General features: G+C 35.9%; 1 protein-coding gene across 9 annotated transcripts in view; it reads left to right on the plus strand.

Moving 5' to 3' along the window:
* The window catches only part of cacnb2b (calcium channel, voltage-dependent, beta 2b), a 50,798-nt gene extending 34,222 nt beyond the window's left edge, over positions 1 to 16,576 (plus strand). For 3 of the 9 annotated variants that reach the window (XM_068224271.2, XM_073918068.1, XM_073918074.1), the window contains exons 4-14: positions 2,536 to 2,675; positions 2,813 to 2,874; positions 3,121 to 3,143; positions 3,247 to 3,327; positions 3,899 to 3,957; positions 4,086 to 4,195; positions 6,694 to 6,845; positions 8,962 to 9,057; positions 10,928 to 11,101; positions 11,948 to 11,972; positions 14,749 to 16,576. In XM_068224271.2, the coding sequence (XP_068080372.1) occupies positions 2,536 to 2,675; positions 2,813 to 2,874; positions 3,121 to 3,143; positions 3,247 to 3,327; positions 3,899 to 3,957; positions 4,086 to 4,195; positions 6,694 to 6,845; positions 8,962 to 9,057; positions 10,928 to 11,101; positions 11,948 to 11,956 (906 nt within the window). In that variant the 3' untranslated portion in view covers positions 11,957 to 11,972; positions 14,749 to 16,576. Of the gene's footprint in view, positions 1 to 2,535; positions 2,676 to 2,812; positions 2,875 to 3,120; positions 3,144 to 3,246; positions 3,328 to 3,898; positions 3,958 to 4,085; positions 4,196 to 5,876; positions 5,886 to 6,693; positions 6,846 to 8,961; positions 9,058 to 10,927; positions 11,102 to 11,947; positions 11,973 to 14,748 lie in introns of all 9 variants that reach the window. The other 6 variants (XM_068224272.2, XM_073918076.1, XM_068224266.2 and 3 more) reach the window with 4 other exon arrangements.
* The last annotated feature ends 422 nt before the right edge of the window (positions 16,577 to 16,998 follow it).

Genomic DNA, 16,998 nt, shown 5'->3' on the forward strand with positions numbered 1-16,998 from the left:
CTGATTCTAGAGAATCTTGGGTCTATGTGGGTTCCAGTAGGTCTTCTGCGGTATTTGTGATGATCAGGATTCAGTTCAACAGATGATTTATCTGAAAAATCTACCTTCTGCCACTTTTACAAATCTTGTACTTTTTTGTTGTTCTTAAAACAGGGATTAACGACAAGACTTTTGTCAAGTAGTGTATGACTAGTCCCAGATAATCTAACAGTATATGAATGAAGATGAAAATGTTTTTGTTTTTATTAAATAGAAAAAAATGACTGACTAGGAAGTGGCAATAATAACAGCTCAAGTCTTGACAAAAAATGCTCTTTAGCCATTTATTAAAATGACTCTTGCAGAGAATTGTCAATGTAAGTTTATGATTGAAGTTTGGACAAACTGGGCATTTCTACCAACATTAGTTCAGTTGTTCAGTAATATTTAGCAATTAAATTTCATTATTCATTAGGTATTTTATTTTATCGCATCATGTCACAAACTTAAAGTTGGGAATGGATGCTTAAACAGAAAAATCACAGAAAAATTCTAAAAATGTTATTAATTACTCACCCGCATGTCATTCCAATCCCCTGAGACCTTCTTTCATCTTCAGAACACAAATTAAGATAAAGAAATTAAGAAAATTGGATTCTTCTCCTTAGTGTCAGTACAGAGTGCACAGCACTGTTATGTCTATGTGTGTTGCACTGCTGCTGACGTATTGCCTTGGATGCACCTGTGCTTTGTTTTAAACAGAGGATGTCATGTGCAGGCAACCACGTGTTAATGATGCTTTTTGGTACCTTTCAAAACACGAATGAGCTTTTGAGATTTCATCTGAAAAATCTTAATTTGTATTCTGAAAATAAACAAATGTTTCCTGGTTTAGAACAACACAATGATGAGTAATTAATCACACACTTTTTTAATTTTGAGTAAAATATCTCTTCAGTCAAACTGACTTAATAGGTTGAGGTTGAATAGACTAAATGGACTGAATAGATATGGGTAACATATTGGTAACAAAGTTAATATTGGTATTATAACTTTTAATGGACATCTGCAAATGCAGTGAGAACCAACATGGCTGTGACCTTGGGATTTTTTCACAGACCCTATTGACCGTATTGTTCAATGCGGAAGGGCGTTTGTTTTTGCAATTGTTTTAGAACTTCTGATTTAGTTACATATGGGAGAAATGACTAGGAATAATAAACGGCTGAAAACGGTCAAACAACTCGCTCTATAAACAAGTGTTTGCATGATTATACAGACAAAAAAATATATACTAAGAAAATATCAGTTTGCAACATCAAGCAGCAAAACAAGCTGTTTTAAACATGTGAAAATGAATGGAAGTTAATAAGACCGGAATTCTCTAGCCAGAAAGATTGAAATGGTTGCGCCCGCTCGTGCACGGAGATCAGAGTGAATAACTCTCTATTGACAGCAAACTCAGACAAAAGAAGGCTGCCTTCAGTTTTACTCACTTATTAACAATCTCTTTTGTATTATGATTGGACATTATAACCATTACAGTAAGTGCTGCTCATTAGGTTGAGTCTAACTCATTGTCATATTGCACCTTTTTATTTAATTATACGTTTTAAAGGGAAGATGACACTGAACAACACACATAAAGTTTCTATAGAAGGGCAGTTATTATACGGCAGTATCCAATAGAGCCACAGTGATGATAAATGGAACAGAAAGTCTAGCATTTTTACATAGAAAAAACACTTTTACTGTAAGCAGCTCAGTCAGAGCTTTATGACTCAAAGCAGATTTCTTACCTCAGCACATCTTCTTGCATGTGCTCTTCCCAGCAACAATCCTATTTCTTATACACACATAGAATTGGTTTAATAGTAATGTTACAATTTACAAGTTACAATAAAAGTAGGTTTTGTTCACTTAAAGTGATAATTCGACCAAAATTTTAAACTCTGTCATCATTTACTCACCCTTCAGTTGTTCAAAACCTATTTACATTTCTTTTTTCTGTTGAACACAAAGAAGATATTTTGAAAAATGGTTACTATGGAAGTAGATGGGTCATTTCAACCAATATTCTTCAAAATATCTTCAACAGAAGAAAAACTCATAGGTTTAAAACAACTTGAGGGAGAGTAAACGATGAGGTAATTTTCATTTTAGGCTGAACCAACTCTTAATTGGTAAATTTATAAAATTAATATAATTTACCAGTATGTTTGAATGTGCTAATTCAGTGTCTCTCAACCATGTTCATGGAAGACCACCAGCGCTGCATGTTTTGAATGTATCCTTTGTCTGTTACACCCATTACAGGTCTTTCAGTCTCTGCTAATGAGTTGATAATCTGAATCAGGTGTGTTTGGTTAAGGAGACATAGAATATGTGTAACATGGTTGAGAAACACGGTGCTAATTGATATATTAATTTAAGTCAAATGAATGCCAATACAGTCAGGATGTGTTTTTAATTGTAACAAGAAATTATTTACACGCACATTAAATCATTTAGTATTTGGTTTGAACCTAATCAAGTCAGCATTGTTGTTGTTTACAGAAGTTTAACAATGACTGGTGGATTGGACGGCCTGTAAAGGAAGGGGGAGAGGTTGGTTTTATCCCCAGCCCGGTAAACCTGGAGACTATTCTGATCAGGAGAGAGGTGCAGGCCAGGAAAGCCGCCAAAGCACTGGCCAAGTAAACAAAACGCATTAATAATGCAGTGTGGGATCTTAATTTTGTGTCTTTGTGTCGTTATTGTAAGAATCAGCCAAATTAAAGTATACACTGCGACATCATTCATTATGTACAAATGGCCTTTTCTCTCATTACAGCAAAGCAGCTAGTGCTGCCAAAGATGATTTGAATGCAAAGAAAGCGGCTCCGCCACAAACAGGTTCGCTGACATTATGTATTATCATTTGTTATTTATTTAAAATAACTCAATTCAGAGTGTGTCATGGACACATTTGCATATGAATGCTTTTCCTTTGATAATTTATTCATGATCTGCCATCAACTAATCTGAATAAAACACAATAATATTGAAACATATGCTATTATTGTTAATATATTTTTATCTGTATGCATTTTCATGCTTTACACATCTTTTTTTTTTTTTTTTTACATTTTTAACCTTTAGTTCAGCAAGTAAAGAAGAAATCGGTGAGCATATAAATACCAACATCAACACATACACACATTTATCTCATATATTTATAGATTATCTGTTTACCGAAGTTTTTTCACCACATTTCTTTGATTGCAGGGAGAGCAATTGGCTGCATATGATGTTGTGCCTTCCATGCGTCCTGTGGTGCTCATGGGGCCTTCACTTAAGGGCTATGAGGTGAGGAAGATTTTCTGCTGCAATTTAAGTCATCCACGATGGTTTTGAAGCTTTGAATGAGCAAGTGGATCATGTACAATTTTTTTTTGTCTTAACATAAAAAAGAATAGTATTATTCCTAATTTATATTGTAGATGCAGTATTTTCCAGAATGTAAGTCACATATTTTATTATATGAAACTTGCTGTAAATTATTTTCCACTGACTTACAGTTAGTAATGCATCGCTATTCTCTCTCTCTCTCTCTCTCTCTCTCTCTCTCTCTCTCTCTCTCTCTCTCTCTCTCTCTCTCTCTCTCTCTCTCTCTCTCTCTCTCTCTCTCTGTTTTTTTTTTTCAAAATAGCAATTTTGACTCTGTTTGACTTATAATCAGATTCAGCTTATTTTCTGGAAAATACTATAATGTGTCTCTTACATCAGAACCTGTGGATTATGTACTTAGCCTCTCATATTCCACATTTATGGTATATGAATGTGTACTGCCCTCTACTGTACATTACTAAAATTACACTGTTTTAAAGTCAGCATTATTATAGAATGACATATTTCCCCTTTTTACTTTTATTCCCAGGTTACGGACATGATGCAAAAAGCTCTGTTTGATTATTTAAAACACAGATTTGAAGGAAGGTATGGCACAGGATTAAATAATCAATGGACTACTGATTTATTTTTACAAATGACCATTTACTATTATGATGATTGTGTGCAGTCATGCAAAGTGTTTTGAGTTTTCTAACGTGCAAATCCATCATTAGAATAACTATCACCCGAGTGACTGCGGATATTGCACTTGCCAAGCGGTCGATCCTCAACAACCCCAGCAAACACGCCATAATGGATCGCTCCAACACCCGCACCAATTTAGGTAATCATAATTAATGTCCAATTGTCTTTGTGTCGTTCTATACTATTCTAGATCTTTATGGTGCTCTGCAAATAACTATAGTAAAGATAGCTTTCTTAATCAGAAGTTTTGGCCTTTCAGGACCAATGTCACATTTAGATATAGTTATGTTATTTTCTTGAGAAATACTGATAAATGTTAAATCTTCCTTTCAGAATCAATACATCTATATATATATATATTATATAATTCACTGTCAATTTTCTTTTCTTATTTTAAGGGTAAACCCTAACTTATTGAGGTTTTTGAAGTAAATAAATTAACGAAGTACAATTTCTTTTTTTTTTTTATATATACTTATACATACTTATAATTTTATAATTGATATTATGATTATGTGCAAACAGGCCATAATATCTTACTTTTTTTTGCAAGTACATGTTTTTGGTTGATTTGTTTTTTGCTTAATTATTGACAAACAAGGCAAAAATACTGATTAATAGAACAAATTTGCAGCATGTTTAGAGGAAAAAGTTATGCCACTAACAGAGAAGCTCTCTTCTTGTAAATTAAATTTTTTGCTATACAGAAAAGTTGGGCAACACTTTATTTTAGTGCCCCTGTTACATGTTAAATGTACTTACTAAAGCAAAAAAAAAAATAATTCATACAAAATTGCATGCAGTATATATTGTACTAGGGTGACCAGACCTTCTGTTCTTTCTCAGACAGTCAAATAGCTCTATTCAGCTATTTCAGCTCTATTTTTAGTGTGCCATAGAAAAAAATCATGTTTTTCATCTATCCTAAAATAGAAATAACAAATAAATATCCTAAAAGAGTATTCTTCAATAACATTGTTGTCTATTTTAAAGAAAATAATTACCATTCAATTTCAATAACAATCTGGCATCAGAATGTGTCATATATGACAGAATATAACTAACAAGCTACTACTCAGTGCTTACTTTTTTTGTAAAAAAAAAAAAAAAACAAAACAAAATATTATATTGTAACAAAGACTCCATAAATAACGTGTTCCCAAAAGATTTTCCTCCCAATGTTATTATTAAACATACACTACCGGTGAAATGTTTGGGGTCAGTAGGGTTTTTAAATGTCTTAAAATAAACTTATCCTGCTCACCAAGGCTGCATTTATTTAATCAAAAATACAGTACAAATTGTAAACTTGTGAAATGTTATCGCACTTTGGAATAACTTTTCAGAAGTAGTTTATAATTTAATTTAATCATTTATTCCAGTGATTTTAAATATGAATATTCAGCTTCATTACTCCAGTCACATGATCCTTCAGAAATCACTCTAATATTAATTATTATTATTATTATTATTAATAATATTATTGATAATAGTAATAAAAGCAATAATGACTGAACTAATAATTAATTAAATTGAAAGTAATGAATAAAAATTTACTAGATAAGTTTTTAACAATTTTACTTTTTTTTTTTTTTACATTTTAATAAATGTGTTAGAAAAATTATTTTCTTGATGAAGAGAACAATTTTTTTAATAAAAAAACAACAACATGAAAAAAACAACAACTTTTGACCGGTAGTGCATGTTTAGCATCAGTGGGTGAGTTTTTACACAGGTGTTGATCTGAGGTGTTTAGTTAGCTTTGTTAAGGGGATCTGATTGGTTTTCTCCACTCTGTTCCTCACATTGCTGTATCTCAGATGCCGCGGGTATGTATTACAGCAGTAGCCTGTCCACATTCCCCAACTCATTCCTGTTGGTGTCATCAGAGCCACTTTACCTCTTAGAAAACACCATAAGTGTCAAAGAACCCCGAGACTTTTACTCCTAAAAGCTTCGGCTTGTGTTAGAAACCATAACCATGGAAATCTCCATTGATCTTCATTTGTGTATCCTTTTGTTCAAAAATGCTAGCCAAAGTGTTTAATGTACGGGTAATTTGGTCTTGTTTTTCAGAAAAATATCAAAGCATTCTTAAATGTAGGTTAACATTAGTTAGTATTAGTTATATTCCGTTCATAACAATGGATTTTTAACAAAATTTTTATGTTTTGATGTTTTTAATGAAAAACAATATAATAGTGACTTAGAAAAATATTCTTGCAGTGTGTTGTGGAAGATGGTGTTGAACTCTTTTGTCCTGTTTTTTATGATTAAATTTTGAGGATTTAAACCTTCATTGTTCTGTTACTTCCTGTAGACAAGGAACTGTCCGTCAGCATATTTTGATCATCACTATTTTCAATGACATATTGCATGACCTCGCTATGGAATGTGTTTAGTACTGAGAACGGGACTTTCATTTTATGCTTTTTTAATTGTATCATGTTGAGAAAAAGAGCAAAAACACATTTGTTTCTTTATTGTTGTATTGGATTTGGATTGGACATAAAAAAGCTTTCCATTTTGTTTTAAAAACATATATTTTACTTTGATAGAATTTTATTTTAAGATGCTGCCTGGAAACCTGGATAATAGGTTGACTAGCCTCACTTATTTCTTTATCTGCCCTTACAGCTCAAATCCAAGGAGAGGTTGAGAGGATTTTTGAGTTAGCACGCAGTCTACAGCTTGTGGTTCTGGATGCTGACACTATTAACCACCCTCTTCAACTAAGCAAGACCTCCTTGGCCCCGATCCTGGTGTATGTCAAGATTTCATCCCCCAAGGTCAGAAACATTGTTCACAGAACTCACAGACATAACCATCATTTATTACGTTGAAGAATTAATGAGACTGATGCTTACATAGGATTTATTCTTTAATATCATAAATACAGTAAAAAAAGTAAGATTCTAATTCCAGAAAGCTTGTTTTTATCTTAGATTTAACCCTGATACAGTTTAAAGGTGGACTGTATTACCTTTATTCATTCATTAATTCATTTTCTTGTCGGCTTAGTCCCTTTATTAATTCGGGGTCGCCACAGCGGAATGAACCGCCAGCTTATCCAGCACGTTTTTACGCAGCGGATGCCCTTCCAGCCACAACCCATCTCTGGGAAAATCATCTTTATTGCTTTTATCATATTTTTACATACTGTATATGCGCACATTTTTTTTTAGGATTCTTTAATATATATAGAAATTCTTTGTAACATTTAAAAATTCCTTTGCTGTCATTATTATAGGATCTACACTAATTAACATTGTAACCCTTGTGTATTGACTATCCTTTCGTTATGTTCCTAGCTGATTTTTTCCCATTTATTTCCATTATTCCATTATAACATATCGTTTTTGATTGCAAAGCCATAGAACTGTAATCATGGATTCTTGATTGTTGGTGGTTTTCCCTGTTGGGAATTGGTACAATTTGTCATTTTTCTTTTCATTTTCACCAACACAAAATCTGGTTATAATGGAACCCACATAGCAAAATTTCTCTGGCCCACACAATCAGGTTTTGCTTGGCCATGAATTACAGTACATGACTGAACCAAGGGCCAAATATGGATCATATCTGGGTCAAGTCTCAGCCAAGTTAATAACTCTTAACTGGGCCTAAACTGGGCCAGATCGGTTGGTGTGTCACGATTGCAATGAAATTGATAAATCCATGAAGCATTGCGCTTTAGGCACACTATGGGCATGTTTTTTCTCAAAGCAACCAGATTGGTAGATTAGTTTTTCTTTACTCAAAAATAAATTAAATGTATTTTAAATGTGGGTCAAGACAGGACAAACTTACGTGGCCCATATATCAATTATTAACACATAATACTATGTGCCACCTTAAAGCACTAACCTCTGCCAAATCCAGGCCATGTTTGGCTCACATGCTGTATGCCAGTGCCGGAAGAATGCCTGCTGTGCCAGCTTTATGCCAAATCTGGGCCAGAATTCTTTTCTACCTGGGGGGTCAATAGACCAAAAACAATCACGAACATAGAACGAAAGGGTAGTAAATTTGCCCAGAGTGTATTGTTGAGTTTATGAAAAATTCTAAAGCATTTTCCCAAAATATATGTCAAAATAAGATTTATCACACAAAAAAATCATTCTATTTGCTGAAACACAGAAACATTTGTGGCCAGTTTTAACCACAAAATGAAATAATGTTTGTATCAATGCATTTTGTTCATTGCAGTTGTACTGAAGAAATTACATGACAATACAACCATTATAAAAATGCTTGTATTGGTTTTTACTGACATGTGTATTGATAATCATTCATATTCTCAGCTACACAAATATGCAAAAAAATGCCTTATTCAAAGTGAGAACTGATGTTCAAAAACGGTTCAATCCAACCTAGTCTTACTGCAGTTAGTCATCAGAAAGAGTAATTCAGAGTTAACCAGTTCTAGCTGCCTGATACCGTTTGATTTATTTCCTTCTGTTAAATCCAATACACCTATAGTGTAATCTGATAAAAGGTATTTTATTAAATAAAAAAAGTAAGCCGGAAAGAAACAAGATTATTCTGTCAGTGATATCTGATATGGTACTACTGTACTGCTTATCAGCTTGTTTGCTAAACCTGTGGCTTTTCGGATAACCTCAAGTGTCTTTTTATCCATTTACTTTTAAAGTGCCCCACATCATTTATCTCGATAAATATCAGTCATGTGAATTAGATCCATCTGTCTGGGCTGCAAACAGACATCATACAGCCGTTACACTTACATAGGAAAAGCTCATTTGACAGAAGAGCGGTTGCGCAAACACACTATCCTTTCTCTTGTTCCCCAGCATGACCTAACGTCCAATGTTCTTTCACCCCCTGTTCCTCCCACTCATCCTTCCTGTGCCTTTTTCCTTCCTCTTTTCATCTGCTGTTCAGGTTCTCACAAGATTGATAAAGACCAGGGGCAAATCTCAGACTAAACATTTGAATGTCCAGATGGTGGCTGCAGACAAGCTAGCCCAGTGTCCCAATGTAAGTTCGTCCTCCATATACTAAAGATATCAAAGTGTTTTCTGTATGATTCAGGTAAATATTAATTAAAAATAAGGTTTGTTAGTGTTATACTAGAGATTTACTGACTGCAATTCAACAATTCTGTTAAAGATTTTTAAGTGGCAAAGCCACCACTATTACTTAATAACCGTTGACAAAAAAGTCATTTGAATGGATCCCAAAATAAAGTCAAGATAAACTTTGATTTGGGCTGTTTTGAAATCATTTTTCATTGAAGTATATCAGGGCATTTACACAACAGAGATGATATCAATATTTAGGATACATTTTTTTTTATAAACATGTGCTCTTTCACTTTTTTCACTTCACTTTTGTATTTTTGTCAATGAGACTCGTGCTGTGTACAGTACAAAATATCACAATATTATACAATTAATACACTCACCGGCCACTTTATTAGGTACACCTTACTAGTACTGGATTTCATCCACGTTTGCCTTCAGAACTGCTTAAGTCATTCGGGGCATAAATTCAACAAGTTACTGAATCATACCTCAGAGATTTTGGTCTATATTGACATGATAGCATCATGCAGTTGCTGCAGATTTGTCGGCTGCACATCCATGATGCGAATTTCCCGTTCCACCACATCCCAAAAATGGTCTATTAGATTGAGAACTGGTGACTGTGGAGGGCATTTGAGTACAGTGAACTCATTGCCATGTTCAAGAAACTGGTCTGAGATGATTCATGCTTTATGACATTGTCCAGCTGGAAGTAGCAACCAGAAGATGGGTACACTGTGGTCATAAAGGGATGGACATGGTCAGCAGCAATACCCAGCTTGGCTGTGACATTGACACTATGTTTAAATGGTACTAATGGGCCCAAAGTGTTGCAAGAAAAAATCCCGTAGACCATTACACCACCACCGCCTCGGCCTGAACCGTTGATACAAGGCAGGATGAATCCATGCTTTCATGTTGTTGAATGTGGTAGCAGAAATCAAAACTCATCAGACCAGGCAACATTTTTCCAGTTTTATACTGTCCAATTTCGTTGAGCCTGTGCGAATTGTAGCCTCAGTTTCCTGTTCTTAGCTGGCAGGTGTGGCACCTGGTGTGGTCTTCTGCTGCTGTAGCCCATCTACCTCAAGGTTGGATGTGTTGTGCATTCAGAGATGCTCTTCTGCCTACCTCGGTTGTAGCGAGTGGTTATTTGAGTTACTTTTGCCTTTCTATCAGCTCGAACCAGTCTGGCCGTTTTGCTTTGACCTCTGGCTTCAACAAAGCATTTGCACCCACAGAACTGTCGCTCACGGGATATTTTCTTATATTTGGACCTTTCTCTGTAAACTCTAGAAATGGTTGTGTTTGAAAATCCCAGTAGAGCAGCATTTTCTGAAATACTCAGACCAACCCATCTGGCACCCGCTACCATGTCACGATCAAAGTCACTTAATTCACCTTTCTTCCCCATTCTGATGCTCGGCTTGAACTGCAGCAGGTCGTCTTGACCATGACTACATGCCTAAATGCATTAAGTTTCTGCCATATGATTGGTCGATTAGAAATTTGCATTAACGAGCAGTTGGACAGTTGTACCTAATAAAGTGGCAGATGAGTGTATATGATAATGACAAAATTAGACACTGTTTGCTTGCTGAATCTATTTTTACATCTTTAATGGCCTCCTTTTAACACTTTCCTTAGTAATCTAAGCTGGTGGGCCTAGTAATCACAAACTGATCTGATTATGAAGAGGCTGTCCTTTTTACCGTTTCATGTTGCACAGCACCTATAAGGCAGTTGTTGACTTATATTAGCCAGTTGTATTTTAACTGTGCTATTAGTTTATTTTAATGTTGTTTGCTGTGATGTCATCACAGGAGATGTTTGATGTCATCTTGGACGAGAACCAGCTGTCAGATGCCTGTGAACACATTGCTGATTACCTGGAGGCCTATTGGAGAGCCACACACCCTCCGGAAATGGAGCCTCCAAACCCCATGCTGGAGAAACTGGCAGAAAACACACTCCCCACCAGCCCCACACCTGCTAAGGTACTGGATGCTCATTTTTAGAAAAACACTGAGATTGAGCAAACACTGTACAGAGTCAGCAGATTTCTAGGAGAAAAGCAAACTAACTTTAATAAAACTCAACACCAAGGAAAGTGTTCAGGACTGTCCCATTTAAAAGTTTGAGGTTTGGAAGGTTCTATTTAATCAAAAATACAGTAGTTATTGTGAAATAGTATTACAATCTAAATTAAGTCAGAATTCCTTTTGTTATTATAAGGACAATATTTGAATATTATAATTATAGTTAATATGTTATAAACTTAATCTTTGTAGATACATAAAAGTGTTTTATTATTTTTATGATTGGTACTGTATGTTCAAAAGAACATAATTCATTACACAAATAAATCTTTTTGACATTGTAAGTGTCTACTTATTATACATTTTTATTTCCACCACATCTCCTATTATGTATTGTTTTTAATAGCATTCTGTGGTTGGAAATGACAATGTAACTTTGCTTTTGATATTAAATAGTGACTCTTTTGCTTAAACTCATTTTAAGACTCATTGCTAGCTTCATAAAAGCACTCAATAAAATAATCTTTCCATACTTTTCACATAATTTAACAATAACTGTTTGCTGCCCATTTTTCCATTCCATTTTTCTTAGAAATATTGCTTCACTGAAACAGTTTTTATCTTAGTAACCTAGTGTTTTCAAAACTTTTTTTTAAAGGTTTTGTCTTCTTATATAAGCAAGTCTTAAATTATGACTGCTTGGAAACATCTGCAGGCTCTATAAATTGTGGGTAGTGGTGTGTCATTTTGTGACCTTTTCAATTTCCTCCCCAACTCTTACTAAACTCTCTTGGACATTTAAAGAAGACTTGAACTTAAAGGACCTCTGGTAAGTGGGAAGATGGTGGTTCCTGAGGTAAAATACCTATAGTGTTAGTACCTACTAGTTTGTACTACTTCTTCATACCCATAGTATTAGCTATAATATATTAGATGTTGTAAATGAACCGTATAGTATGACAATAACCCATCTGTAGTGTAGCTTCATAAAAGGAATTACTTAGGGATTTGTGATAGTTGGTGTATTTAACGATTGGTGACTGGCTCTTTTATTTTGAACGTGGACAATATCCTTTCTATAGTAATCTTCAATTAGTCCACATTTTGTTCATTCTTAAGTAATACAGTACAGTAAAACAAAAAAGTAACCCTAAAATGTATTATTTTTTATAAGCCAAAAGAGATCGTTTGAGTATCAATATACATTTTATGCTAAAAATTAAAGATCATGTTCTATGATGACTTTGTTTGAATTTCTTCTCATAGTTCTAAAAAACTTCATATTGGATTTGTTACTTTGAACACCTTAAAGGCATTTTTCTTAATATTTAGCTTTTTTTTACTCTCAGATTCCAGATTTTCAAATATTTGTATCTCAGACGGTATTACCCGATTAATGGAAAGCTTATTTATTTAGCTTCCGTGCAATGACTTTTTTGAATTTTTTGGAATTCTGGCTTTATTTGGTGCAGCATGAATGTGTACCAAACAAATACAGTGTTGTTTTAACCAGTGCATGTGTGGAACCTAAAGGAAGAGTTCACCCCAAAATGAAAATCTACCTATTATTTACTCTCCGAAATCTACAAAAACAGAGAGTTTCAGCATACTTATTTTTCAGCCTCTTTCTGTTCTAAAATACACCAGAGCTAAAAGTGATAGTTCACCCAAAAATGAAAATGTATTCACTATTTACTCACCCACAAGTTTTTGTAAGCCTCATTGACACTACAAGTGACTTGCAGCGGTAAACCAACAAGCAACAAGCTCATTTTGCATGGAGAGTAAACGACTTCCGGCGACCTCCATCTACGCAAGCGACAGCAACCATTGGCAACCATAAATATACACACTAAATATCACATATGGACCCTAAGCATGCGTCAGTACTGCCGCCATATTGGTAAAGTGTAAAAGTCAATCAACCGCACTAGTCAAGACTGAAGCCAATTTGAATATGCTGAACTTTAGTAGTATGTAGTATCTAGCCAAAAAAGCATAAAGGCAGAAGATTTTCTTTTTTATGTTTTTGTGTTACGAATTGCTAAACAAGTACCGTTATTGATGATAATACAGTCTCTTACTGCACTGACCATAAGGTAAAGTAGCACCAACTCGCATTAAATATGAAGCTTATGCTACTTTAGTTTAATAAAATCAGCAAACAATGGAAATGAAATATGACAACAAGATGCTGCAGTGCCAGAAACTTGTATTATTGTCGACTAAGTGAACGAGTCGTCAATAACGGAAATTCATTCACAAACGAATCGCTCCCTCAATTGGAATTAGAAATTAGAGGGTCAATTTGAGGGAGTGTGTTTTAGGACATGGATTAGATCAAATTTAACAGGGAGGGAGGATAATACATTTCCATGCACTCGAACACATGCTCTTTGTGGGCAATGCCTGTGCGATCACTTATCCATTGATATAGAAAAATGATGTAAAATTCTACTTATCGTAATGCAAATATAAATATTTGTATACGGACCATCGGGAAAACTTCCGATCATATATATATATATATGTATACTCCACTGCACCTTGGCCCCACATTAATTTCAAAGAAGCGCTACCCTGTACTGAAATGGCGGCTCTATTGATGCATTCCTTCCAATAGACAACAATAGCGTAGGTGACATTTAATGTAAATATCTATGAGAATCCTTCAACTTTATGCAAACGAAGAGCAACTTTTTTTGAGAGACAGCCAATAGGAGCATCAGTAGAGCTCAAGTGATCATCTCTCAGCTTGCTCAGAGGCTGGTTGTATTCTCAGTGCTGTAGACCTACACAGACCAGTGTTTGCAGCAGGTCGCCACCCAGGAGTGCGTTTCTGAAAACCATTGTTAGCCAATTAAGGTTGCAAGTTCCGTCATTACAAACGTAGCTAGTTGATTTGGCATTTGTCAAATCCATCATTCCAACGAACATTCGCAAACTTCTGCGCTTGAAACTACACCTCTGGAGCTGTAGTTAGAAACATAGTTCCTTTCTGTGTTCTATTCACACTTAACCCCCCCAAAAACTAATAATGTTTTTTTTTTTCTAATGTGCGTAGTGTAAAACAATGTAATTTGCACAAAGAAATTATGGGGTTCTTCTCTAAAGAATTTGTTATCAACCCGTTTAGAGCATCATTATGGGTGTTTTACGTTATAACTAAAATGTTTCAAACGATGGGTTTGAGGAACACTCGTCACTACATCGTTCTTTTCCCAAATGATGAATCATACTATGATAGTTCAGCCTTGAGATACATTGTTGTTTGGGAAACTGCCCAGAGTGATAGGCAGCTACAAAGTTGCTGCTAGTGTGAATGAGGCATTATGAGTTTCTTCCACACAAAAAAAAAGATATTTTGAGGAAAGCTGAAAACCTGTAACCACTAAATTACATAGAAGGAAAAAACAACTATGAAAGTCAAGTCAGGTTTCTCTGAATATCTTCTTTAAGAAATAAACTAAATCAGGTTTGTTAAAAGTAAAGGGACAGTAAATAATGACAGAACTTCCATTTTTAGGTGAACTATCCCTTTAATAGACAGACCAGATTCAGCAAACCTCTGATTTTAATCTAACTGTCCTATATCCCATCCACAGGACGAACAGAAAAGCAAGAAAACGGCCGCCACCAAAAGAAAAGGATCTCTAGAGCACCAGCAGGAGCATCAGCCCCAAGCTCAGGAGACGAGAGAAGAGGAAGATGAGGAGGAAGAAGAGGAAGTGCAAGAGGAGGCTGAGGAGGAGGAGAGGCTTCTTCGCAGTGAGCCAAAGAGACACAGCCATCATCATCACCACCACCATCATCATCACAACCGCTCGGGCACCAGCCGACCGCCTGAGACCCAGAACAAACACCAGCAGCACATGCGCCAACCACAGCCTGCCGACATGGAGCTACTCCCCGCTAGAAACACTTCATACGCTTCAGAACCCCGGAGCAGGCGCATGATCCCTGGTGAAGGTGACCCGGACCAAACCGAGGTCTACCAAAACAGGACTACAACTCAAAGGGACCATAATCACCAACATCACAACCATCACCATCGCCATCACCACCACCGGCGCGGCACCACAGACGCTCAGCCAGAATATTCCCATCACGGGCAGCAGGATTATGAGCTGGAGCACAATGAGCACAACAGGCAACAGAGACCGCAAAGCCATCTGCGCTCGCACCATTACACTCATCCACACCACAATCACTACCACTACCAGCGGGACAGAGAGAGGGACAGGGGTGTGGAGACGGAGGAGTGGACTGAAGACATGTACATTCATCGCTGAGATGGACCTTGTTTTTAATGCTGCTATGTGAAATGCTGGCTACCGTGTACTCAGGACAACATGGTTTCTCTTTCTTTATTTGTTCTTCCCCTGCCTCTTTTCGGTCAACACACATTTGGAGTCGTTCATTTGTGTAATTCTGTGTTCATCTGGCATTATAGTGTACTTGTCTTGATCTCATGCCTGTGACTACCTTTTTGAAATGTTTTATTCGCATTTGATTCAGTTATGAGTATGTGCTTACATCTTTGCTCATTATTTCTCCTGTTTTTGATGGTCATACATAGTATATACACCTTTTGTGACACTGATATGCAAACTGTTCATGACAATTAACTGCTCGGTTCTTATCCACCTTTCTTTATTGCCCCTGAGAAAGATATCTAACATTTACATTCGTTTTCAAAAATTGCTCTTTGGAGGGACATCAATCTTTTGCTACTCCAGTAGGTCACAAAATATATGAGGTAATAATTTGTTGCAAAATGGTAATAACAAATAACCTTTACTGAGAGGCAGCCTTTGTAATTTGGAGGCCTTCCTCATTTCCGAAAACTTATATTAGTTTTTACAGCTTTATTATGTAATATATAAAGGGGTCATGAACTGGGAATTCCACAAATCTTTTCACATAAAAGACGTAGAACATTAAAATGTATTTCATAAGTTCACACTCACAGATATTTGACGGAGTAGAATATGCATATTTGGCGTGCTGTCCGGGGAGAAGACCCTGAGCTCGGGAAGACACCCTAACTCGTGTTATTCCCCTTATCAGGATGAAGACAGATAGGGTCCGAGCGCAGTGTCTAGCCTGGCTCCAGAATGCTCTCCCTCAGATTTAAGTAGGTATCTGGTTTAATAGTGTGGAGCTGGGGTGGTGGAGGGACCTGAGGTCAAGAGAAAACGGAGGTATGACGTTTTTGACTATTTATAGGGGTTTGGTCTTGAGCTGATTGGATAATAGAATGACTGTGTGTGATGAATTAGCCTCGTCAAAGACTGCTCCTCCTGAAATTTGTTTATAAAACACTTAGTATTATAAATCATTGCTGTTTTTGCCACACATGATCACCAGCAGAAGAACCTGAAGTGGTAGACTAAACCTGAAGTGGCATAATAAAAGCTTTGCTGCTTTCGTGACTTGTCTGTCTTTAGTAATTGCTTCATCCTAATTTTGCTTTGATGACTTTCACTCTGCTTCATACTACCCTTAAAATACATAAGCTCGTCCTTAAAAATGATCTCTGCAGGAGTCCCGTAGGATGTAATGAAGACCACAACTCTCATGATGCCACACAGAGTCTTTTCTGAAAAGGGTATATGCAGAGCTAGAGTTTCTTCCCAAACTGATAAATTTCCGGTAAACGGTAAATGTGATTTTTTTTTCAATTTTTATACGGTTCCTTTTACAACATCGATGCTGTAATTTAATTAAAATACAATCAGTTAAATAGACTTCAGCATTCATTTAGTTGCACAAAGCGAAAAACGAGATGAAAAGCCGTTTACACGCACGCGGCCACCAGGATTTGCAGGCTAGTGCAAAAGCTCCATTGAATA

Source organism: Danio rerio, chromosome 2 (assembly GCF_049306965.1).
Source record: "Danio rerio strain Tuebingen ecotype United States chromosome 2, GRCz12tu, whole genome shotgun sequence".
Classification (NCBI taxonomy): domain Eukaryota; kingdom Metazoa; phylum Chordata; class Actinopteri; order Cypriniformes; family Danionidae; genus Danio; species Danio rerio.